We start from the raw sequence: 26,696 nt of genomic DNA, 5'->3' as shown, positions 1-26,696 counted from the left end.
ACTTGGAATAGTGCCTAGCATGAAATTAACTAAATATTATTAATAACTTGAAATGCAGGGACATTTTATTTGTATTTTGGTGGCCAAATGCTTAAATTATGAAATAGGTGTCTGCCAGAGAAATGGGCACAATCTAAAAAGTATCTGCTTTCTCCGTTTGTGTTTTTCTTGGTGTGTTTGGAGCAAGTGCCAAGAATCTTAAGTAACAACCCCTCTTTATCTTCAGGGTTCCAGCGAATGTCGTAGTTCCGTGTTGCTAGGTGCTGTTGGGTTGCTGCCTTGGTCTAGGTGGCCTCCCCCGTGTGTCATTCCCCACCCCCACCACACCCCCCGCCCCACCTCAGAGTAGTTTGGAGGGCAGGCAAACGGACGTAAAGGTTTGCACAGTTCAAGCAAGGAACAGGGCCCGCTTATCCAAGTCCTCACAAGGATGGAACTTGGTTGGGGAGGACTCAGCTGAGTTTTTCCCTGTCACCCAAAAAGTTAATTTAGGGATCGCCGAAGTACAGAAACAGGCTTGGGGCCCTGAGCTCTGCATGAAATGGCACTTTTGGGACAAATAAGCAATACCCGGTTGAAGTGAGACATTCCGGAAGCACTGCGGCTGAGCGCTAAATTTGAGTTCATAGTTGCGAAGTTTAAATTTGCTTGGTGACCACGCTGTGATTGGTGGGTACAGGGAGGGCGGGAACACGTCAGTTCCTACGTCACACTGAGCTTGGGCTCTATAAAAGGTCTCGCGATTGCCGCCCCTCACAGTTGCTCGGGATCTCGCACTCCTTCCACGCGCAGTGGGAGTTGAACGGCAATCGGCCACGCCAGAGGCGGCCAGAGCAGGTAGGTGACTGGTGGGGCTGAGGTGGGTACTGAAGCAGGAACAATCTTGAAGCTCATCCTAGTTGAGCGGACTTAATTAAAACCAGGACTGCCATATGCCCTAGACACTCTGATTGTCCGTGAACCTTGGGACAGATTCTGACAAAATATTTTTCCTGTTTCCACTTAAAAGGGCTTTCGGAAGAAGAGATTTTTTTTGTTAGGGATATTAACTCTGCTAAAGCGAAGATGGGGAATGGGGGGGTAGAGGGTGGGACGTGGTGTGTGGTTTTGGGGTGTTTAGGCCTGAGGGGTGGAAGAACAGCTGGCGGAGTGATTTGGGAGTGTAAGGTGGTGGAGGTGGAGGGCTGGTGGGGGTGTGGGGGTGGTGGGGCGTAGAGGTGGTCGATGCCTGATGGGTGGAAGGCCGGCTGGCTGACTGAGGTCAGAGTAGAGGTAGAAGCCAGGGCAGGTGGAGGGCAGGTAGTGGTGTGTGTGTGGGAGGTGGACGCCTTATCGATGCCTGATACACTGGGAGGGAAAGGCGGGCGTGGGGGCCATGAGTGGAGGTGTCGAGGCCTGATTGGTGCAAAACTGGCTGGGGGTGGGAGGTGGGAGTGGGGGATGGGTCTGGACCTAATGGTGCGAGACCTGGGGACGAGAGGTGGGCAAAGGGGTGGAGGCTTGGGGGGTTAATGAAGGTTTCGTGGTCTGATTAGTGCAAGACTGGCTGGGGGCAGGAGTGGGGCAGGGTCTTGGCCTGATCCCGCGAGACTTCCTGGGGACGAGAGGTGGGAGCAGGGTGGGTGGAGGCGTGGGTGGTGCGAGTGGAGGTGTGAGGGCTGATTGGTGCAAGACAGGCTGGAGTGGGGGCAGGGGTCTTGGCCTGATCCCGCGAGACTTCCTGGGGACGAGAGGCGGGAGCAGGGTGGGGGGTGGAGGCGTGGGTGGCGCGAGTGGAGGTGTCGAGGTCTGATTGGTACAAGACAGGCTGGAGTGGGGGGAGGGGTCTTGGCCTGATCCCGCGAGACTTCCTGGGGGCAGAGGCGGGAGCAGGGTGGGGGTGGAGGCGTGTGTGGCGTGAGTGGAGGTGTCGAGGTCTGATTGGTGCAAGACAGGCTTGGGGTGGGAGTGGGAGGAGGGTCTTGGCCAGATCCTGCGGGACTTCCTGGGGACGAGAGGCGGGAGTGGGGGGCTGGAGGCGTGGGTGGGGTGAGTGGAGGTGTCGAGACCTGATTGGTGCAAGGGAGTGGGGAGGGGTCTTGGCCTGATCCTGCGAGACTTCCTGGGGACGAGAGGCAGGAGGGGGTGTGTGGGGAGGGGTGAAGAGGTGGGGAGGGGGAGGAAGCGTGGGTGGGGTGAGTGGAGTTGTCGAGACCTGATTGGTGCAAGACTGGCTGGGGCAGGAGTGGGGGCAGGGTCTTGGCCTGATGCTGCAAGACTTCCTGGGCACCAGAGGCGGGGGTGGGGGTGGTGAGTGGAGGCGTGGCAGCGTGAGTGGAGGTGTTGAGGCCTGATTGGCACAAGACTGGCTGGGGGTGGGAGTTGGGGGCGGGTCTGGGCCTGATCACGCAAGACCTCCTGGGGACAAGAGGCGGGAGCAGAGGGATGGAGGTGTGGGGGATGAGTAGAGAGGTCGAGGCCTGATTGGTGCAAGACTGGCTGGGGCGGGAGGCAGGAGTAGGAAGAGTGAAGGCGTGGGGAGAGTGGAAGGCTGGTGGCAATGTGAGGGGTGGGAATCCGTTTAAGGGCAAGAGAGCACTGGACTGGTGACGCAGTGGGGGTTAGTGCATACAGAAGCCTTACAACGGGGAGAAAATTTATCTGGGGGCTAATAAATGAATCAATGTCCTCCTTGCACATCTCCATAACATGTGGTGGTCGAGATGCCTTAACATCAGGGGCCACCGTGTGCTTTGGGCTTTCTGATTGATCTGCAAAGAACTTTGGTGGGGCAAGGTGAGAGAGGGGGTGGTATGCCTTGTCTCAAGTTTTCTCCGTCCAGGAAAGTTTGCAACAAACAAATTTAAATTTCTCACTTCACAGAGCAAAGTTTTGGCTTTACATTAGGATGAAGAAGCTGCTCAAAGATAAGTGCAGAATGTAGAAATGTCTAATTGGTTCTAGGTTCTGGTTTTCTTAAAAAAGTATTTCTTTGTCTTGACTACAGACGTGGACATGTCTGCAGAAGAGGCTAGCCAGTCGAAGATCCAGGATGATGATTGGTGAGATTTGAAAAATTCTCTTTTCTCTTAGTTTAGTCCTACTCTGTTGGCAAAATGACTTTTCTCAAAAAGTGTACGTTTATTTCATTTAGAGTCTGTGGAGTGTATGACTTGATTAGTTATAAAATGAATTATAAAAAGGGATTTTAGAATCATAGGAGTCCAGCCTCCGACCCAATGCATGAATCCTCTGTATAACATCTCTGTTAGTGACCAAGAGTGCACAACTCCTTGCAATGCATTGTTGAATATGTGTAATTTCTAGAAAGTTCTTCATTTTGATGAACTTTGAACCTGTCCTTATGTTACTTCCACCCTATAGTTTACAGTGCTGCCCTCTAGAGGTACACAGATGAAGTATTTTTCTTCTTGTAACGTGGTATTTTAAGAGAGTTGTCTTCTCTAAGTCTTCGCTCTCCTGGAACACTGACCTGTTTTCCTCCTTTACAGATAAGCATGTAAGTGTATGATATGGGAGAAAGTGGAAACCATAGAACAGAGAGTCTGGAAATAGACGCAAATACATATGAAAATTTAGTTCATGATACAAAATGACATTTCAAATCAGTGGGGGAAAGATTAACAACAAATAATTTGAAGATGATTGGCTGACCATTTGGAAAAAAATAAGAATTGGATTCTTACCTAAACACTCCTTATACCAAAATCAATTACATGTGGATAACATATTTAAAAATAAAAAAATGAAGCTATTAAAAATGTTAGAAAACATGGGTGGATTTTGTTTCCGATAATTTTGGAGTGGGGGAGGTCTTTCTAAGTTTGATATCAAACAAAAGCATAAAAATGACAAATAACAAACTGGAAAAATATTTGCATTACCTATGATAAAAGCCTATTTTCCTTAATCTAAGGGAACTTTCACAAATCAACAATTAAAAGGTGAAAAAACAAATAGAAAATGGACAAAAGATATTAGAAGGTAGTTCTCAGGGAAAAAATACAAATGGAGCACAGACATTAAAATTTATTCAACTTTTGATTATATTACTTATATTTAAAGGAATGAAAACATTTTAAATGAGATACAATTTTTCATATATCAGATTGTCAAAGATTGAAAAAAGTTTGATAATATCCAGAGGTGGCAAATTTGTAGGGGAATAGGCAATTTCATACAGTCATGGCGGGAATATAAATTGGTACAATCTTTTTGGAGGCAATCTGGTAATATCAAAATTTTAAATGCCCATGTCCTTTGACCCAGTAATTCTACTACTAGGACTTTTTCTTTCACTTTTAGAACAATTTTATTTAATTTCTTTATACATATACTCACATATACGTAAGTGCATAAATGTGGTTGGTATACATGCTCTTTTTGTAGTTCACTCTTATTTTCTCTTGACTCCTTTTCCCCTTCTCCCTGTAACTCATGTTCATTTAGTCATATATAGACGTATACAGGCTGTTTTGATCTTCGTTCAGTTCTGTGGAAGAAGGATTTATGACTTAATTAGTAGTACACAGAGAAATACATACAGAGATGTTCATTGCAGCATTGTTTGTAATAGCACAAGCTTGGAAGGAGCTTAGATGTCCTTAGGGCGTAGTTGAATAAATTAGGGTTCATCCAAAAAATGTGATAAGAGCTATATGTACTGATAATGGAAAGACCACCAAGATATATAAAATGAAAAACTTCAAGCTGCAGAACAATTCATGTAGCATAATACTATTTATAAAAAAAAAAGGTGTGTATACTTGATGCTTATGCTGGTATGTGCTTATGCTTAAGAACTTTTGAGAAGAATAAATAAGATACGTTGTTGATCTCTGGAGAGTGGGACTGTTGGAAGTATAGGGACAAAGTGTTCCTCTTCCTCACTCCTCTTTTCAGTGTTCAGTCACAAAACTATCTGGTAAACATTATTTTGTGATAGTCATTAAAATGGGAGGGCATTAGGAAAAGAATGCAGAAAACAAATATTGGAAAATATACATCTTAGGCAGTAATAAAAAGAAATGCTAACTAAAAAATTATTTACACATTAAATTAGCAAATTTAAAATACTTAGTCCTGTTTTAATAATGCTGCTGACATAAACTGATACAACCCTTTGGAAATGGTTAAGCAAATATACTAAGAGTTATAAAATTGGTCATACTTTTTGAGGAAGTTTGGCCATGAGCTAACATCCATTGCCAATCTTCCTCTTTTTGCTGAGAAAGATGGGCCCTGAGCTAACATTTGTGCTCATCTTCCTTTATTTTGTATATGGGATGCCACCACAGCATGGCTTGATGAGTGATGTTTAGGTCCGCACCCGGGATCTGAACCTGCAAACCCTGGGCCGCTGAAGCAGAGCGTGCGAACTTAACCACTACGCCACCAGGCCAGCCCCTAAAATTGGTCATACTTTTGGTTGAATGGTTTGACTTTTGGAAATTAATCCTAGGAAAATCCAATTTGTGAAAATAATTAAATGCACAAAGATGCTTGTTGCAGCATTCAACCAAAAAGTTAAAGTAATGTGTGTGTGATCAGAAGTGCACAAGGTAAAATCCTAGCTCTCTCATGACCCTCAGTCACTTGTCCAGGGTAGATGTTTGGCATTAGTTCTCCTGAGAAGTAAACAGGCACTCTGGTTAGCCCCTTGCAAATTTGGTTAAAAGGAGTTACTCCTCTAGCATTTGATGAAGAATTGAGAAACCTGAGTTCCTGCAGCCACAGATGCAAAGACCAGATTTTGGACTTCTCATTGGAGATTGCCCTTGAGGCTGGGCAACAACCTGCCAGTCTCTCCATCTACCCTCACTGCAAGTTGGGACCATTATGTTTCAGGATCCGGGCACTGTATTTTCATTAATGCAGACAGTATTGTTAGTTTTTTGTTTGTTTTTACTTTGGGCTGACTCTGTACCTCACACCTTCACATAAATGGGCATATGTGTGTAATTAATTTTTTAAATGGAGAAAATTAGTACTTAATGAGATCTGGTAGGCAAAATCCTTTAAAAACAAGGTTCTATGGGGGTGTGGGTGGGAGGGTGGGAAATAATAAAAGGGGTTCTTGGAAGCACTTTTTGAGATCCATTTATTCAACAAATATTCATTGAGTACTGACTTTGTACCAAACAGTGTGAAACGGATATACTTCCAAATCCTTGCATAGCTCACCATCTGGAATGGGAGATAAAAACGTGTAAACAGGCTATTACAGTATAGTGTGATAGATGCTGTGATGGGGGAAAAGTACAGGATCCTATAGAAGGGTGATATTATCTTGTTTAATTATTATTTTTTTAAATTTTATTTATTTATTTTTTCCCCCAAAGCCCCAGTAGATAGTTGTATGTCATAGTTGCACAGCCTTCTAGTTGCTGTATGTGGGACGCGGCCTCAGCATGGCCGGAGAAGCAGTGCGTCGGTGCGTGCCCGGGATCCGAACCCGGGCTGCCAGCAGCAGAGCGCGCACTTAACCGCCAAGCCACGGGGCCGGCCCAATATTATCTTGTTTAATTTTCACAATAGCCCTATGAGATAACGTGGTTCTTTTACAGTTGAGGCCCAAGAACTTGATATACAGAAGTCTATGTGAGAAGTGATGGTGGCTTAGACTAGGGTGGTAATAGTGGAGTTGGAGAGATTTGGATGAATATAGGATATTTTGTAGTTCATCAATTCTGAGACTTTTTTACATGTTAACATTTCTGAAATTGGGGTGGATCATACATTTGATAGCACATCATCATTTGGTAGTGTTTTTTTTCTTTCTGAGAGGCACATATAATAATGTCTTAGGTTAGGTGAAATGTACTCTAGAGGTAGAACCAACAGGTCTTGGTGGTGGATTGGATGTGGGAGGTGAGAGAAAGAGAGAAATCAAGATAACTCCTAAGTTTTTGGTTTGCGTTACTGGGTGGATGGTGGTGCCATTGACTGAGATGGGTAAGATTGGTAAAAGAACAGGATTGAGGGAGGAAATTAAGAATTCTGTGTTGGCCATGTTACGTTTTAGGTACTTAGTTAATGTCCCGGATGTCATGTAGACAGTTGGAGTTCAGTGGAGAGTTCAAGGATAGAAATATAAAATTGGGAGACATGGGGTCTAGGGTTAGTAGAATGAATGATCCAGGAGAGAGGGATCAGTAATGCAGCACAGAATAGAAAATTGCAGGAATAAAATCCTTGAGAAGGCTAGAGGGGGATGAGATCCAAACAACAAGGGAGGACTTGGCCTTAGATAGTGGTAGGGACACTGTTCCTTGTTACTGATAGAGAAGGCAGAGAGTTGGGTGTAGTTACACGTAGGTCGATAGATTTGTTGGGAGGATGAGGGAGTTCCTGTCTGATTGCTTCTATTTTCCCAGTGACTTATGAGACAAAGCCATTAGCAGAGTGAAGGGAGTTTTGTCAGTTTGAAGGCAGAAATGCTACTGAAATACATAATGCAAAGAGTGGGGGACTAGTTTTCATTGATCAATCAAAGCCTAGTTAGTACTCTCTGATGCCTACTGACTAGTCTTTTTTAGCCCAAGATTCTTGGTTTTGTTAATACTACCATCAGAAAAAGTATATTTTAAAAATTACCGTTATACTCAGTTTAAAATAATCAGATCACAAAAGCAAACAGGTCACCTAGTGGGCTGGCTGTTGTAGACGTTCAATAAATGTTGAATCAGTGAATGAATGAAGCACACATGTACCTTTCATATTTACTTATAACATTTATTGAGTTTCAGAAATTACCAAGGGAATACAAGCCTGTGGTAAAGATAAACAATACAGAAGCATCTAAAGTAAAAAGTGAAAATCCACCCTCACGCGTACACAACCTCTCATTCTTCTGAGGTAATAATAAGTTGGTGTTGGTTCTTGTAGATCTTTTTCTGTAATCATATAAAAGGATACATAGTCTCTATGGTTTATGGCCCCGGTTTTAAAGGGGAGATCTTCTTTGGATCCTTTACTTTAAACTTTTTGAGTGTTTTTGTTTGGTGTATCTTCAAAACCTTCTAATGTGATTTCTTAGTCCTTTCATGATAGAGTTAGGGTTAAGCCAACTGGCTTTTCCTAGGTACATATATTTTCTAATAACAGCGACACTGAGCCTTGAAATACTCTCTAGAGACTTGTACTCCTGGTGGTAAATTTTATTTGGAAAAAGTATCTAACAAAATCTGCCTCCTTGACCACCTATTTCTTCCTTAGTGCTTTCCTCGGACCACTTTTCCTGTTGGTTACTATCCAACCTGGAATTCGATATTTTGTCTTTAGGGATTAGAGTGGGGCTCTTTGTCATGTAACTTTTTGTGTCATGTCTCTGATCCCTTATTCCTTTTGCCTGACCTCTAAAACAATGTGTGTGTGTGTGTGTGTGTATGTGTGTAACACAAAAGTATGTAAGAACATAGATGAAGTATGAATCACACTTTAGTTTGTATGTAGTGCTATTTAATTGATAATAGGTTTCAAGATAACCAAGGTCACATTTTGACCCATACCTGGGAAACCTTACACTCAGCAACAGTTTGTTTCCTGAAAAAAAAAACCCAACAACTTGAAGTCTAGTACTGAATAAGTCTGGTGTGCAGTGATCAATAAATGAATAGGAGATTTATTCGAGGGGGTGAACTAGCATGTGTCTTGAAAGTATGTAATCAGTTCAGTTGTTACTGAGCAATGGCCTTGCTCTGATAGCCTTGATCTGAGCCAATTAATCACAATGAGTTAGGGATTGAGAAAGGAAGTTTTAATTTGATTAGCTGGCATAATCGGGAAGATGGCAGATGAATGTCTCAGAAAACCATATTCAAAGATTACAGAATCTTAAGGTAGTTATATAGGGAAAATGGGCAGTAAGGAGGAGGTCCAGGGATGTTGGTCTCCAGGCGTGATGGGCTCCAGGCATCACATTGTTCCATTCTTCTCTCAGCTGATGGATACCTTGTAGGTGTATTTCCCACCTGTGGTCAGCCTGTTCCTGGAGAGAAACTCATAGAACGAAGTTTTTAATTTATCAAGCTATTGGGCAGTACATATGTAAGCAGAGGCCATAAATCAGGAGAGCATGTGGATTTTTTAGAGTACATGCAGAGCAGCGAGTAGTCACACAGAAGAGGGGCTGGGGCCGTTGAGTATAACAAGATGGCCTCACTTATGCTCACTTACACGGGAATCAACCTCAAGGCCAAAATAAAAGTCCTCAAGAAGTGGTTAAGGCTAACTTTTTATATGTAAAACTTTATAAATATGTAAAACCATATAAATATATGTAAAACCTTATAGCTATTATATCTACTTTCTTTAGCACTTTTGGTATCCTCTGTGAGCTCTGTGTCACAATAACTAATGAAAAGATTACCCATGATTAGGTCCTAGACTGTAGCCATGCTCCAGCATTGAAGTGATGCTTCTTGCGGCATGACTTCTCTGAGCTGGATTATGGATTTATGTCATGAGTGGCTGACATGGGATATTCAGTCGGCTGCTATCCGGTGAGCTGGAGGATCCCAAGCCAAGCCGGAATGTGCTTTGGCGTCACCTCGGGCAGTACTGCGCAGCCATAACAACAGGCCAAGCAGCCTGCCAGAGGGCAGGGAAGAATGAGTGCTAGGGCCTCTGGCAAATTGTGAGGCAGAGAAGTGGAGGCCCCAACATCATGGTTCACTGCAGGGAGCAGTTGCCACTTTGAAATCATCCTTTGTTTGCTCCTGAAGAAATGGACTTCAGTATTTGTCCATCTACCCAGAGAGCAATCTGGGTAAGTAGGTCCTCTTCAAAGAGTAAAGCCCCCAAGGATGTCCTCCTTGCTCTTTTGCTCTTTCAATTTTTAACTGTCATCTCTTCATCCTCAAGTCCTCTCCCTTGTGGCCTCCTTCTCAGCATTCACTTGCATCTCTTTAAATAGAAATAAATCACTTGGCAGAAAACAGGCTTCTCACTGGTAGCTAATGAGACTCAACTACCATTCTGTCCCTCTCTCATCCTGCAGGAGGGACTGAGCAGCTTGTTGCTTCTAAGTTTTCTTCACCTCCCCTATTGTGATCTTAATTTCACAAGCCCTTACAACCTTTTTGCGTTTCAGAAACTCTGACCGGTGGTTCGCTTCCTTGGAGATTTTTGACATTTGGTTGCTTATGATGTTAGTAGCCTTCCTTTAACCCAGGGTGTATTTTATTTTTGCAGTTACATTCTTACTGTGGACTCGAGCAGTGATGCAGAATTGGAGTCCTGTAAGTAGAGTTCACTCAAAGCTGTAATTTAAATTTTAAAGTGTAATTTAACCATGTCTTTGTAGAGATGACTGAAATGTGATTTGGGACATTGGGTGTAAGCTGGTCCTAGGTTTGTCTCCTCTCGGGCTCTCTCTAGATTGGTGAAATGGAGTTTATTTCCCTATTGTTAAGGGCAGAGGAAGTTCTCTGTGCTTCTTTTCTAATTTGCTTCCTTTACCTTTTTCATTCTAGGTCTCCCTACTTTTATTTCCTCTCTCTATCTCACGGGGGATGTAAGAGTCCACCATGAATTTTAACCAGCTCTAACTTATGGACTTTGGTTTTAGGGAGTTAAAGACATGGTAACCAGATTTTATCATGCTTCAGATGCTTTCTGATGCCCTCTTTCTTTCTCTGATTTAGTTGTGGCCAGAAGGAGCATTCAAAAAGAGAACACCAGGTAAGTGGGAGAATTAGTGAAAATTGATTTTTCTTTAAGGAATGATGTTCTGGGTAAGAAGATTTAAGAATAAACCATCACTTTTCCTCTGTGAACGCTATGTTCAGGGTGATAATGGGTGTTTGATCTCACAACCAGGTTCAAAATACTAGGTTCCTTATCCCTGGCCCATTATCTAATTGGTCAGTTTCTTCTTCAAAATGTCTCTGTGAACCATCTCTTAACTTGCGGTCTCTGCTGCTTAGGCCCTTATCAGTTTTTACTCTTGTATTAGTACAGGAGCTTTTTTTTTTTTTTTTTTTTTTTGGTGAGGAGATCAGCCCTGTGCTAACATCTGCCAATCCTCCTCTTTTTTTGCTGAGGAAGACTGGCCCTGGGCTAACATCTGTGCCCATCTTCCTCCACTTTATGTGGGACGCCGCCACAGCATGGCTTGCTAAGCGGTGCGTCAGTGCGCACCCAGGATCCGAACCGGCAAACCCCGGGCCGCTGCAGCGGAGCACGCGCACTTAACCGCTTGCGCCACCGGGCCGGCCCCCACAGGAGCTTTTTAAGTGGGCTTCCACCCTGATCTCTTCCTCCTCTGGTCCAGTCTGCATCCCATTCCCAGATTAATCTCCTGAGGCACTGCTTTGATCATATTGATCCCCTGTTCAACTTGCTTGTCATAGGAAAATCAAACTATTTAGCCCAGTAGTTAAAGTCCTCTGTGATCCGACCCTAACCTATCTTTCAGCATTATCTACTACTATTCCTATAAGGAGCCCTCTACTCTAGCCAGAGCTAGATGAAGGGTGTTGTGCGGGTGCCAAACTATAGGAGGTGCTAAAAAAATTACTGGAATAAATCTGAAATATGGTGCTAGACAGCTGTGGTTTCTACATCAACTCCTTGAATTACTGTGGAAATGTGAATTGGTCATTCTTGTTCCCTCATCAAGCCAAATAGTGCTGTCACGTGAGAAAACCTTTTTCTAGCTAGCTCTGATTTATCTCTGTTGATTATTTTGCAACATGTAAGCCACCAAGCCTGACACCAATGTGTGTGAAAAGTGACTTAAAGTTAGCAGTTGTACTCAGCTAAAATTCTAGAACCAAATAATGCATTGTGTAAAGCTATTTACTAGAAATGATTGGTTTTATTCTTTAAACTTTTTTGTTTGTGAGGAAGATTGTCACTGAGCTAATGTCTGTGCCATTCTTCCTTCATTTTGTATGTGGGACACTGCGACAGCATGGCTTGATGAGCGGTGTGTAGGTCCACGCCCGGGATCCGAACCCAGAGATCCCTGGGCTGTCGAAGCAGAGCGTGCAAACTTAACCACTATGCCACTGGGCTGGCCCCCTATTCTTTTATACTTTTAAAGTCAAGTTTATTGAGGTATGATTTACATACAGCAAAATTCACCCTTTTTAGGTGTACAGTTTGATGAATTCTGACAAATGTATATGGTAATGTAGCCATCACCACAATCAAAGATGCAGAATATTTCCATCACTGTCATTTACATTTTATAAGTGGTTTATCAAGGATCATTAGAAGTATTCTGGTTTATAATATTATACATAATAAATTGCTTATTTGGTAATAAATTAAAAAGTACAGTAGTCCCCCCTTATCCATGGGGAATATGTTCCAAGACCCCCAGTGGATGCCTGAAACCACAAATAGTACTGAACTCTATATATACTATGTTTTTTCCCATACATACATACCTATAATAAAGTTTAATTTGTAAATTAGGCACGATAAGAGATTAACAACAATAACTAATAATAAAATAGAACAATTATGACAATATACTGTAATAAAAGTTACTGCACATCCTAGCAACCTCAGCATATGATTCTTTTCTTTTCTTATTAAGTCAAGAACTTTCACATTTTCACTTAAAGGAAGCACCTTATGGCTTCTCTTTGGCATATCTGAATTGCCAGCATCACTACTCTTGCGCTTTGGGGCCATTATTAAGTAAAATAAGAGTTACTTGAACGTAGGCACTGCGATATCATAATAGTCGATCTGATAACCTAGACGGCTATTAAATGACTAACAGGAAGGTAGCATATACAGCATGGATATGCTGGACAAAGGGACGATTCATGTTCCGGGTGGGACGGCACGAGATTTCATCACATAATTCAGAATGACGTGCAATTTACAACTTATAAATTGTTTATTTCTGTAATTTTCCATATAATATTTTCAGACCATGATTGATGTGGGTAACTGAAACCATGGAAAGCAAAAGCGAAGATAAGGAGGGATTACTGTATCCAATTTTTAAATAGAAAAATTGGTTTCTTCCTGCCTTCACTAGATACATGTTGAACAAATATGTAAAGAAAATCCGTTTTAACGGGCCTGCCAGGAGTGCCCACAGATCTTGGTCTAGTCCCAGGTGGCTTCTATATATGGGATACTGAAGGAAGGGTGGATTTGGGAAAGAAGGTGATGAATTCAGTTTTGGACATGTTGAAATTGAGAGGCCTGTAGACAGGGCTGATATTCAAAACATTTAACAACCAACAGAGTACAAACAGGGATTAGTCAGGACGGCTGCCTGACTGGTCAGATGCCATCAATAAATGGTAAGGTTATTCCTGTGCATGCTGACTAAAAATTGGCCCTACCCACAGGATATCCAGGAAGGAAGTTGAAACTGTGGAGCTAGAAGTCGGAAGAAAATTGGGCTAGGTATAACGGATTGGGCTGGCAGATAGATAATGCTTATCTATTCCTTAGTAATTGATTGGATTGGTATGAAAGGGCTGTAGATAAACCGTGGGAATGAGTTGAGAAAGAGAAGTGAGTGAGAAGGAGTGGATGGAAAGGTGAGAAGAGAATCAAAACAGAAAGGTATCCCGGAAATCAAGAAAAGAATTTTAAGGATAGAATGGTCAACAGGATAGCAAAGGCCCATCAACTTGGCAGCTTAGAAGTGGTGAATATGGTGGAAATGGATTAATGGATTTGTGTCTGTAACAGGTACAGACAAGTCCTCTAACAGTGTTTTAAATAGGTTTCTCACTCATTATAAAGGTATATCAGACTTATTGTACACTGTTTGGAAAATACAGAAAGGTGGCGAATTTCAACCTTCTGGAACCTCTGACCCAAATACAAGGGCTGGCCAAGAATGAGGGCCTCAGAGGGGTGTTCACCACCAGCACCCTGGGTGGCACAGGGGTACTGCTGAGGTTGACTCCTGCCAGAGCAGTCTGTCAATTAGAGAGGGTGGGGCTGGTTTCAGGCTGCAAAGAGTGGCGCCGAGGAGAAACTTCTCTGCTCTAAGGCTGCCTCTCTCCATCTGTGGCTCTCGACCCTTCCTAGGCAGCTGAATGTCAACATTGATAAAGAAAAATGGCAATTAACTAGACATTTCCCTAATCAGATTTCCCCTTGCACCAGACTGTTTGAATACATACCCTCTGAAAGTCCATTTCACTCTCAGTCCTTTTGAAAGGATTGAAACAGATGGAAAGATTCAGTAGAAAGATGGAAAAGATGAAAAATCAAAAATAATGATTTATTAGTTCCAAAGAAGGAGAACAGAGTTACTGCAGGAAACAAACCAACAGAGCATTTCTAAGTGACCATGCGCATTATAGAAAAGGAAGAAAATGCCAGGAAAAGAAGAATGTTGCATTCATGTTTCTCTTTTGTTTTTCCCTGTCTCATCACTCAGCTACGTGGTGATTGACTCAGACTCTGAGGATGAATACTTCCCTGAGGAACAGAGAGCTAAGATTTCCAAAATAAGTAGCAAAGGCAAGTATACTACTAACTGACAGAAGTAGCTGAGCTCTGCAGCCTCATCACACACAGTTGTTTCAGGATAAGAGTCAACAAACATTCTATTCTGAATCACGTAGTAGTGGGCGCCACCACTTCTTTCCTCATATGTGCTGGATGTGGATATGGCTGGATTCCCGACACCCCCTGGTAAATTTCCTAACACAGCAGCCACTGTTCCTGCTGCCTTAGACCATGGACAATCCCCCTCAGAAGAGTTCTGACCTACCTAGCACTACATCAAGGGAGCAGAGGGAAGAAAGCCAACAACTGAGACTGAGAAGTATGAAGGCTGCTCTGCTTCTCCCCGTTCAGCTCTTCTCCTCCTCCTCCATGTGTGGGAATGACAAAGAGGGGGAAAGAGGAGTAAGAGGCACAGGCTCATTCTTTCCAGCCTGATGGAGAGAGACTTCGGTGTGTGATGGTTGTGGGCCAGCAGGCAGTGACTTCTCAGGGGATTCCTTGCTTTCTCCATCTAGCTGTTTGTCTTTGCCTTTTGCTACTCCCTTTATGTTTTCTAGAGAGTCCTGTTTTTCTTGGGCCTGTTTCCCACAGCAGATCCTTGCCTCTTTTGATTCAGCAGCCCTTTTAATCTTTCAGGAGGTGTGGAGCTTTACTCGCAGTTCAGAACCTGCTCAGTGGATGTGAAATGTAGGAGGACTAGGAGTTTCTTAAGCATCAGGGATAGTATTTTATTGATCTTTGTTTGCTTAGTACCAGATATAGGGCATGATACATAGGCACCTAGTTAAAGTACTGGCACCCTTAAAACACTGGCTACTTCTTTGATAACTACTCAAGAGCTACCATTGGCTAGAGTTTCCTGGCTAACCTGGGATATCAGAGCAGGAAAAGGAGAGGTGGCTTGGAACCCTAGTCTCCTACTGTTTCATCACCTGTCCTCTCTAATTTCTTCTCTCCCTCCTTCTCTCTAGCTCTGAGAGGATTGCCTGAGCACGCTAGAGGTCCAGGTGCAGAGTAGGGGATATGACAGGGCAAGCTACTGTAATGCAAAGGGAGCCCCAAGGGAGGTAGCTTTAGAGTAGGGCATGAATGACAGGGCCCAAAACCAGTTCATCACTCTGGGCCGCCAGTTGCTGACTCCTTGAATCAGAAGATCCATAGTCTTTTGAGGATGAACTTTCAACTAAGGCTGCTCTTACGTCTCTGACCAGTGGACTCTAACTGTGGGCATCCATACCGGTAATGGAGGGATGAAGAATGCTCCCCCAGGACTGTCTTTGTATGTTTCTTTACTGTTCTCCACATATCATTTTTTTGTTGTTCTTATAATGAATTTAGGTAATTTTACAGAAAAAAAGGCCTGAGGAGCTTTAACACATACTTCCAACCTCACTTCTAACCTTTGTCAATGTAGTGTGTCTCTACTTTTTGTTTTTTATAATTTCAATTACAGGTGAGAAATCTTTAAATTTTCTAGGAAGGATGACTTTTTACCATAGGAACACCCACTCCTTTCTCTTTCCCTATTGTATATCTGAAGTTCTTTGATAATTAATTCAAATAATAGATGAGACTCTCAAAATATATTATCCCAAATCTGCAATTTTAGGATAAAGAGTTTTTGCATCATAAATATATTTTCACATCTTTCCTATGCTGTGGTTTATACTTTTTACATCCAGAATCATAGAAACCTAGAAGTTGAGCTCTGAACAGACTCCAGAAAGCGTGTGGTGTTAGACATGCTGCCCCTCGTTTCCAGATGGAGGGACCCTCATTGAGGGCGGTGACATTCCAGATGTTCCCTGGGCACCTAGCGCTGACATCAGGACTTAACTCCTCACTCTTATATCAGTGGTTCTGAGAGCTTTGCACTTATGGACTAGTTAGAAAATTAAATTTTGGTGGCTAATGTAGAGTTGCCGATTTTTAATTTGTCTACTGATGGAAGTAAATTCTAACTACCATCTACTAGCACCATAATTTCTTAAAGTGCACCAAAAGTTTAGTGAAGACATAATTGCAAAATAAAGGACAGTCCTTTAAATCATAAAAATTGAACTTGATGGGAAAAAACTTCACTTTATTATTCTAGTTTCTTTTATTTTTCTGTGGACCAGTGACAATATAAAAGTCTGCAGACGCATGTTTGGGAACCACTGAGCACCTACACTGTGCTGCTTAGAGAATGTAATTTGAAAATTGCCACTGGACTTGGATTGTAGTTTTATCTGTCACTGCTCTCAGTAAAATAAGAAAGTATTTGGGTGGTGAACATGATGTAATCTATGCAGAAATAGAAGTATAATGATGTACACCTGAAATTTATACAATGTTATAAACCAATGTTACTGCAATAAATAAAAAATTAAAAAAAAAAGAAAGTAATAGAGGGAAAACCATCAAAAATAACTGATTCTTAACTGTGATTCATAATGTTGCAGTTCATGGCTTGTTTAATTTGTGCTCAATAATCTGAAGTTGAATGCATAAGAGTGGGTGGAGGGAGTATAATTATATGTGATTGTGTCTCTTGAATTTCAGATGAGATTCTGGAAGTGTTATCTGATACTGATGAGCAGCCTACCACACAGGAACCTCTGATACTTGTTATTGATGATGATGAGAGTAATGATGTGGAGGGCCCTGTAATAATAGAAGACGATTCATGTGATCAGGGCCAAATTTCCTCAAATGAAAAAGAGATGGATGAGTTGCTTGTCTCCCAACGCAATTCATCTGGTGATGTTGGTGAGCAGAATGTTGGTGAAAATTTTGGCCAACCACTGAATGATCGTGAGGCTAACCTAGAGATTTCAGGTAGAAAATTGTCATCTGATGAAGAGCCTGCACCTGTGGTGGAGCAACCACGGAAAAAGAAAAATAAAACCAAAAATTTATCTATGACACCTGGTAAGCCAATCAAACCAAGTATGGTTGTCCCCCCGAATATGCTAGCCTGCCAAGTGTGCCAGCCATGCCTGCCATGCCCTTTTCCCTGGATATGTCTATCTTGTCGTGTCTGCCTGTCCTGCCTATCAATTCTATGGTATTTCAGCAGCTTCCTAGTGGCCAAGGGAGGCAGCCATCCCAGTGAAAAGGGTCTTTCTGGGAATAGGAGAGGAATGCCCATGTCTTAGTATTTGCCATTCCATCCACCTTTCTCCCTGCACTTTTTGTCCTGAGGATATCCCATTTTCCTTAGGACCCAGCCAAATTGTCACTTCTGTAAGAAGCCATAAGTCAGAGTTGCTCCTCCCTCCTGGGTTCCCAAAGTTCTTAGACTCCGTCTCTACTAAAGCACTTACACAACTGTGTTGGAATATGTTTCTGAATCTGTTCTCCCAGTAGACGGTGAGCCTCTTGATGGGAAGACTTGTTACTCATCTTTTAGTCTCTCCCAGGGTCTAGCTGGTGTTTAGCATGTAATAGATGTTTAATAACTTTTTAAAATAAATGAATGATTAACACTACTGATACATGTCTCTGGCTAGAGCAACCAGCAGTATGGGTGCTGGACAAAGGTGGAAAGATTTGGCTTGCATATTGGGTGAAGGTGCTGCCTAGGATATGAGCCACTTTCCTCGGAGCAAGTGTGTGAGCTATGCCATACCAGTCCTTATACTGCACGTGCCTCAGTTTCCCCCACATTCTAACCTCCAATGGCATGCTCATGTAACCTCTACGGTCCTCCATACCTACGACAGAATCCTATCCAGCTTACTCAGCTGGCAGCTGTGATTCACAGAGGCAGAACTTTTCACACTGACTGATGGAGCAGTATGCAGGCTTCAGACAGACAGTTTCCGTTTATAGACGTTGCTTTGGGTTTGGCTGTGGGGGCTCCTCCTTGGTTTAGCTTTCTGCCGGTTGGTTGATGGTACCAGTTTTCAGGGTACAAATGAACTGTTATCTTTTCAGCTGTTAGAGGACAAAAAAGGCGTGGGCCTTCAGAGAAGAAACCCAGTGCAGCAAAATTTGAAAAATGTGGAACTGGGTATGTACAACTGAACGGGAATTGATTGCACAATTATCACATGTTAAGCAGTCCACTGGGCGTGCAGGGGTGTCTTCAGGGGGATGAAGGAGTCTGGTGGGGGAGGGGAACAGGGTTTCCATCCCTGAACTGAAAGGGTAGAAGCAGGAGGCGGAGACACCCTGCCACTCCCCTCTTCCCGGTCCCCCAGCAGAGTCGGGCGTGGGAGCTCTGCAAAGATCCCTGCAGGGCAGACTGGAGCCCTTTTGCCCCCATAGCAGCTCTGGCCTCTTAGGTTTCCTTTGTCCTTAAACTCAGATTAAAGAATGATGTGTAGCCAAACAAGATACTTTTTTTTTCAGGCTAGATACAGCCTCATGGCCACCAGTTTGCACTAAACCAAAGCAAACGCAGTGAAAATGGTGAGAAGGCAGAACCGACATCCTGTTCCAATCCACTGGAATTGGAGGGAGGGCAGCCAAGACTGTCTGCCAGGTTTTTCTAGCGCTTTCAATGAACCCAGTTACTCTGACTACTTGTATATCTTCTTGTGAACTTTTCAAGCTTTATTAAACATTAGGGTGAAATAGATTGCTTGTAGTTCCTTTATTTTTATTAAACTGTATATAATTGATACTGAAAACAACAGGTCATTTAGACCAAAGACATACTAATACTTTAAGGAAGCAAAAAACTAACACATTTTCTCATTTAGATTCCACGAACTTCTCAATTTTCCCTTAAAAATATGATGTAGTAAGCATAATTTTCTTTGTTTTCACTTGCATTCAGGAGTAATATATACTTACATCTTAATTATCTTACAAGAGAAGGAATATATTTGAAGGACTGTATGTTTATTTTTTTACCTGTATTTTGGGACAATAAATGCATCTTAAGGAGAGAAGGAGAATGATGTCTCAGGCATTGGGGCAACAGAGCGACGTGGACCCAAGCAGAGGCTCTCTCTGTTTCTGCACTTCTTGCTGGGTGAGGGAGCCGACAGCAGTTTGGCGTGTTCTCTCTTAGATGGATCCCCTTTCAGCAGAGTTTTTTCTCTGGAAATCTAGGTACATATTTAAGCTGCTTTGCCTATAGGGACACGTGTCTTGGGTAGCTCTCAGGTTGCTTTGCCAGAGAGTGTGACAAAAGAAGGAAGAAGCTGTCCCTTTGTGTCTTTGTCCTCTGCATCATCCAAAGGAGGCTAGCCTGTTTGGACCCCTCACTGTTGCCTTGGTACTTCCTGTTTCAGTCTGTAGCCTTCCTATTGTGCTTAGCATTGTTCCTGTGTAGGGTGCTTGCTGGTCATGGTGTCTGATGTACCCATTTGGTGTCTTGTTGGTTCCTCTGATGTGGAGATGCTCAGCCTGCAGTAATAGCACAGACATTGAGGTGAAGGTATGCTAAGCCACAAGGCCTGCTTGACGTGAGCACAAACACACGTAAGGGTCATGTTCTCCGCTGAGATCTGCAGATGGTTTGAGTTTTCATCTGTCACCTTTTATGATGCAAATTTGCTTTCAGAACTAAGTAATTTGAGGCAGAAATGTTCATCACCTGTATCAGGCTTTGGGATGAAGACCTTTTAGCTGTCTTTGCCTTGTCTGGTACTTTTCCCCTCTGCTCACCCCGGCCACCTCACATAGGGTTTATTTTGTGATTTAACGGTTAATGAGTGTCCTGGCAAAACCTCAGTCTCAGGAGTTCTGTTAAGTCAGAAACTCATTTCCCTGTGTTGGCTTCTGTTTTATCTTTCCAGCTCTGTGGGCTCATCTCTTTGGACTTGTGAATTGTCCCAGCCAAGATAAAAATGCTTCAGTTTAAATAAATAGTTATCACAAGTGTGAGTCCTTTATGTGTTCACCACTGTTCTTTGTGCATTTGAATTAAGCCTTGACAGATGGGGTAGCAATAGTGGTCTAATGGAAAGACCAGGGGATTCAGTGTCTCTGTGAACTCTGGGTAAGTCACTTAACCTCTGAGCTTCAGTTTCCTCATCTGCACACTGGAGATAATAAGAATAGGAATAGCTTCTTTGGAGGGTGGTTGTGAGGATTAAATATGATAATGCAAAAGGAAGTTCTTTGCAAATGATAAAGCACTACACAGATGGTTGTTCTCGGTAGAGGTGGAGATGTCATTCTAGGCCATGGCAAATGGGTTGTGCCAAGGCATGAATGAACTGGGGGGAAATCACAGTTAGTGTCCAGGGAACGTTTAGGTTGCCCACTTTGGCCAGAGGGGAAATAGACGTTGGGACCAGATTTATCTGGGCCTTGAATGCCAGGCCAGGCAGTCAGTGAAAAGCCAGAGAGGGACATAATTGGAACATGGCCAAGGAAAATTAATCTGGAGGTGTGTGTGGTTGGATTAGAATAAAAAGAGCCCTGAGGTAAGGAACACAGAGGAATGTGGTAGTATCAAGGCAGAAAGGGGAGGACAGGAACTTGATCTAGGGTGCTGACAGTGGGGTGGAGAGGAGGGGCTGGATGGAAGAGACGATGTAAAGGAGATAATGGTCGGTTTTTGTGCCTAATTCAATATAGGGTAAGGGAGAAATGAATTAAAAATATCTCTGAGGGGGCTGGTCTGGTGGCATAGCGGTTAAGTTCACGTGTTCCACTTTGGCGGCCCAAGGTTCGCGGTTTGGATCCTGAGCGTGGACCTACTCACCGCTCATCAAGCCGTGCTGAGGCAGTGTCCCACACAGAGCAACTAGAAGGATGTACAACTATGACGTACAACTATCTACTGGGGCTTTGGGGAGAAAAAGGGAAAAAAAGGAGGAAGATTGGCAACAGATGTTAGCTCAGGGCCCATCTTCCCTCAAAAAAATAAAAAAACAAAGAAAATGTCTCTGAGGTTTTTGACCTGTTATAACAGAAGTTGGATCATTAAACACATTGAACTGGAGACATGCTCATGTTACTCAGTTGGAAATTTGCATCGGACAATTGTAAACTCAGAACTACATCTCAGGAGAGAGATTGAGACTGCGGATACAGATGTGGGATCACTCCTGTTGAGGTTGAAACCATAGGCTTCACATCTCTGAGAATGTGCAAAGAGTGAAGGGAAAAAGGCTATGAATGGAACCTTGGGAAATGCCCTCATGTAAGGAGCTGGAAGGAAGAGGGACCAGCAAGTTTCCCAAGTCTCTCTTGACATGAGCTGTATGTATGCATTTCTTCTATTTATTTCTTTAGCTCTATAAAACTCAGTTGAATTTGCCTTTGCAGGAATGCTATGTGCAAAATACCTGGATGTTTCTTGCGTGACCTGGAAAACTCAAAGCAGTATTCCGGAAGGAAGTTCAAGCAAAATAAGGATGAATTGGTGCAGAGAATCTACACCCTGTTGAACAGTTCTGTTTTTCATAAAAAGGTAGTCACTGAATAAGCACTCATGGAACACCAGCTCTGTGCCCAGCACTCTTGGGTGCTGTGGGGTGTGCAGATGTTCTAACTGTGTATTTCCTGCCCTTGAGAAGTGTCAGTTTAGATGCGGAGATGAGACATGCGTACGTGAAAGAAATAGAGAATGTTTGTGGGTTAGAATATATGGTACAGACTGTCACTACCACAGGAGATCAGCAGAGGGAGAAATCACTGACAGCCTAAGTGGCCAGGAAATAGGATTGCCTGGAGGAAGTGAGACTTGTTCTGGTTCTTGCAGGATGGTAAGTGCAGAGAACAACAGTTTTGGGGGAGAGGGCATGTGTTGAGGCTTGATTATCTGGAAGAGAGGGTTCATGTTGAAGAATAATGGGAAGGAGCTATGTGACCTTGGGTAAGTTACTTACTCCTATGCCTCAGTTTCCTCATCTGTAAAATGGGGACGATAATAGTACTTACTACTTCGTAGAATTATTGTCAGGCCTAGGTAAGTTAACACACCTAACGTGCCTGGAACAGGGCCTACGACATGGTAAGCAATACATGTTAGCTATTTTTTTTTTTGATAGCATAGGACTAGATAATGGAGGCCCATGGGATCAGGTTGGAGGAGCTTAAATTGAAATCAGTAGGCACCACTGCATGGGGATATGATGTGACATGAAATGGCTGCTGAAAGAAATCAATTTGTCAGAAGCATGGGGGTGTAGACTGGATTGGAGAGAATCTGGAAGCAGAGAGACCCGGTGGTCATTAGGTTTTGCAGACTTTGTCTCTAGTGACAAAACTTCCTGCAGGGAAAGTTCTTATATCTTTCTAAAGGTTCCCCAGCCTTTGATGCCCTTCCTGATGACAGTGGTGTTATATCAGGTGACTCTGATTAGGGGAACCTGAGTGTTCTGAGTTGCATGTTCCATTTTGCCTCATGGCTCTTATGCACAGGTTTCCGTCTCCTACCTCAGCAGGCTTGTACTTCTCTCCTCAGCTGCCCCTGACCTTTGTCTCCATGCAAGGGAGCACAAATCCTGCAGTCACCTGCTCTCAACAATCTCCCTTGTGTCCTGACTGCCTGTTAATTGTCTTAACTTGGGCTTCAACTTAGCTTTTATTCTCCCCAGAATGTTTAGATTTGCAAAACTCTTGAGTTACTGTTTTTTGGTCTGCTTAGAACTGCTTTCTGATTCACTGTTTTTCATTCTCAGCTGCCGGAGAAAATAGATATCAGCTGGAATAAAAAGATGCTGAGAACTGCTGGCTTATGCACCACTGGCGAGACACAGCACCCGAAGAGGGAGCGTTATGCTAAGATTGAGATTTCTCTGAAAGTCTGTGACTCTGCAGGTGAAGGCAGGAGCATGGAAGCTGTCCCACTGTGCTCTTTCCTTCTGACACAGCGCCTGTTAAGTTATTCTCAGGTGCTGGTATTCTCTGGCAGCCTCTGTCACAGCTTTACCTGTCGTTCCTGGGGGAACAGGCCTACCGTGTGTTGCTCAGAGGACCTTATAATTGGATGTCTCACCATCGCTGAGAAGCCAACTCATCTATCTTTCTCCTAGGCCTAACTTTCTCTCTGTAGCTCTCTGTTGTCAGTGGCAGTATCTCCATTCTTCTAGTAACTGAGATTCAAGGTCCCCAGTCTCTAGCCAATCACCAGATCTTCATAATGACTCTCCTATCATCATTCCTTTTCCATCTTTGCCTCTGCCCAGGTATGGGCCCACCTCGCTCTTTTCCCTGCTCTGCTCAGTCTCCTGCACCCCTCTGCATTGCTTTCCTGCTGAGAAACCTAGGGCTGGCCAGTGCCTGGAGCCTGGCTTTCAAGGCTGTCGTAGTCTGCCCCCACTCCGCTTGGCAGGTCTTGCCTCTCACTACTCCACCGCTAGCCTGTGCTCCAACGAGGCTTTCTTCACACTGGCTTTCAAAATGTACCACATGCCTTCCTGGCCCCAACCTTTGCTCATATTTTTCACCACACCTAGAATGGGCTTTCTAATTTTGTAAATCCCAGCAATTGTTAAGGACCCAGCTCAGATCCAAGTTTCTCCATGGAACTTCTCTTGACCAAATCCCATGGCCATGGTGATTGTTCCCCACCCTGTCCACTTATGTTCTTGGAGAGCGGAAACCAGGTCTTGGCTGGATGTGTTTCTAGCAGCATCTCACAAAAAGATGAGCACGTTGGACCTGCTCCAAAAAGACTTGCTCATCTAAGGCTCTCTGCCATTAACAAAATTGGGTTGAAGTAGGCAGAAATTTCAGGTTTACCATCCTGGGAAGATAACACTCATGCTTGCCGGCATATGCTTATATAAGATGGCATTGTGTCTGGTGGGATTGAGAGTCCAGGGGTGGTTGGGTAGCAGACCAGAAGGGAATCTATTTAAGTGCTCATGATTTCTTTTCATTCCTCTTCCAAGACCGACTCCGGGATACTTTGGTCCATGAAATATGCCACGCAGCCTCCTGGCTGCTCGATGGTATCCGTGATTCTCATGGGGATGCATGGAAGTATTATGCCAAAAAATCTAACATGGTGCACCCGGAGCTGCCCAGGGTCACCCGTTGCCATAACTACAAGATTAACTACAGGATTTATTATGAATGTTCTCAGTGCAAATCCAGGTAAGACCCTTCTCCTCAGACTTTTTCCAATTATGTTTTTACTACAGCCTCCAAGTAGCTTTTCAGTGATTTTTATTAGTAAGTACATGGCTATCTGACTTGAGGAGCAAAACCTCTCTACTCCTTTCCATGTCCTCTTTCTCCATTCTCTCCTGCTTTGAGCTGGCCTGACCACTGCCACTGCCTAGTGCCCTATTCTCTGAGAACCCCCTTGGGCTTTGGGCCCAAGACCAGCAGCTCAGAGAAGATGCTGAGGTACAGTGACTGATTCCTTTGCTGTGTGGTGTCTCTTTCCTCGTTAGGGTCGGCCGCTACACCAGATCGTTGAACACCGAACGCTTTATCTGTGCCATTTGCAAGGGACCTCTGGTCATGCTGCCATTAACTCGGAAAGATGGAACTCCCATCGAGCCTCATGTGAGACCTTTTGCTAAGTATGTGCAGCAGTATTACACATTAGTTCAGGGGGAGACAGCAGGGATAAGCCATGGGGATGTGATGAAAAAGCTTGGCAAGGATTATGTTGCCAAGAAACAAAGGCAAGATCGTTGAGGTTATCTGAGAGTGCGTTTGTGTGAGCAGAGTCCTCTGCTGGTAAAGAAGTTTTAGAAAAATATCTTTGTTTCTATGAATATTAGAATTTAAATCATTTTTAAAGCTTCATGTTGTTAATGACGATTGTTCTTAACCAAGGGTTCTATTGCTAACCGTTCTGTGCCCCTGACAGTACTCAGAAGCCCTGTGGATCCACCTTGGGTTTAACTTAGACTCCATATTTTAAGGTGTAGAACAAAATGCAAAAGAGAAATGAGTTTTCGAGAGTGGTGCATTGAGAGAATGAGGGTAATACTGGAAAGAGAACAAATTTTAAAGGCAGCACTTCAAAACCAGGGCTGCTGGCAGATGTAACCTGTTTCCTCTACCTAGGAGTAAAAGACAAACACCTTTTATGAAGTAGTTGCTCTTGACATTGAAGCCATCTGAGCCAGTGTAATTGCTCATGAAATAAAACAAATAAAATAAATGTTTTCTGGAATTTGCTTGTTAGCAATGTCTGTTCATTGACCCCCTGTGCCTGGAGCAGAACAAACTCTTGGGTCTTTTGTCCAAGCCCCCGGACATCTTAAGCTCTCCAGGATGTGTCTGGAAGAGCACTCTTCGTTCTGGGTTTCTCTCTGATTTTTACGACTGCCCATAAGCACTTCAGCCTCCCTACTTCTGGGAGATATCCAGGATGTAGACTGGGATCAATGTTGTATTCGTTTCCTGTTGCTGCCATAACAAATTACCACGAACTTAGTGACTTAACACAAATGTATTATGTTAAGCTCTGGAGGTCAGAAGTCTGGCGCGGACCTCACTGGGCTAAAATCAAGGTGTGGGCCGGGCTTTGTTCCTCTCTGGAGGCCCTGGGGGGGGCGGGGTGGGGTGGGGTGATCCGTTTCCTTGTCTTTTCCAGCTTCTAGAGGCCGCCTGCATTCCTTGGTGTGTGGCCCCTTCTTCCATCCTCAAAGCCAGCAACATCTCTGTCTCTGACTCTCTCTCCCCTTCTGCCCCACTCTTTCCCTTTCAAGGACCCTTATGATGACATTGGGCCCACCTGGATAATCCAAGAGAATCTTCCTATTTTAAGGTCAGCTGAGTAGCAACCTCAATTCTGTTTTGCCATGTAATGTAACATTCACAAGTTCTGGGGTTTAGAGTATGGACATCTTTGGGGACCCATTATGCAGTCTGCCACAAACATCTTTTCTAGTCTAGCATCACTGATACTTTTTGTAGGCAGGATGTGTTATTCTGTCATTTTCCTTCCTTCCATCCTTCCTTCATTTTGCAGATGTTTAGAGTGTTCTTTTTTAGTGGCCACAAACTGAAGCCTAACCACAAGTCTGAGGGATTGGGTATGTGCACAGGGTAGTACGAGCTTCCCCAGCTAAATCCTCAGGTCCCTCCCCACTCCCACCTCCAGCCGTATCTGCAGTCTCAGCAAAGGCCCAGCTGACCTGTGAAACTGGATCGTGGCACATTGGTGACTTAATTCGGGGGAACTGACAGTGCAGTGGTTCCACCCCTGCAAAGGGAGGGTCCAGCCCTCTGCCTTAAGTTAGTAATCCTGTCACTTGCCTTTCTGGGGAGCCCTGGTCATTTCCTCCACTCACTTCCACCCCAGCTTTAGCCATAGGAGAATGGAAAATGCTCCCTACAGCTGACCCGTGCCTCCCGGTGGCCTGTGTGCTAATGACTGTCGGGCGAGTCATCCA

The 26,696-nt window shown here is 43.7% G+C and overlaps 1 protein-coding gene across 1 annotated transcript; it reads left to right on the top strand.

The window, feature by feature from the left end:
• Window positions 1–745: 745 nt before the first annotated feature.
• GCNA (germ cell nuclear acidic peptidase) lies at window positions 746–25,032 on the top strand. The gene is made up of 11 exons (XM_087427694.1): window positions 746–837; window positions 2,987–3,041; window positions 10,195–10,241; window positions 10,647–10,683; window positions 14,372–14,454; window positions 16,987–17,355; window positions 18,364–18,439; window positions 21,658–21,802; window positions 23,016–23,154; window positions 24,231–24,435; window positions 24,738–25,032. Exons 2-11 carry the CDS (start codon window positions 2,995–2,997, stop codon window positions 24,985–24,987), a joined length of 1,398 nt encoding a protein of 465 aa, XP_087283820.1. The 5' UTR covers window positions 746–837; window positions 2,987–2,994; the 3' UTR covers window positions 24,988–25,032.
• The last annotated feature ends 1,664 nt before the right edge of the window (window positions 25,033–26,696 follow it).

The sequence above is a fragment of the Ceratotherium simum genome, chromosome X, assembly GCF_057802395.1.
Source record: "Ceratotherium simum simum isolate JZ-2026a chromosome X, ASM5780239v1, whole genome shotgun sequence".
Taxonomy (NCBI): Eukaryota; Metazoa; Chordata; class Mammalia; order Perissodactyla; family Rhinocerotidae; genus Ceratotherium; species Ceratotherium simum.
Note: the sequence above shows the minus strand (reverse complement) of the source record. Positions and strands in the feature narration are given on the sequence as shown.

Bases quoted from the DNA above. Each gene is read 5' to 3' on its own strand.
- GCNA (XM_087427694.1), top strand. From the start codon at position 2,995: ATGTCTGCAGAAGAGGCTAGCCAGTCGAAGATCCAGGATGATGATTG. The intron at 14,455-16,986 runs GCAAGTATACTA...CTTGAATTTCAG, and splicing joins TTCCAAAATAAGTAGCAAAG to ATGAGATTCTGGAAGTGTTA. The intron at 17,356-18,363 runs GTAAGCCAATCA...TTATCTTTTCAG, and splicing joins AAATTTATCTATGACACCTG to CTGTTAGAGGACAAAAAAGG.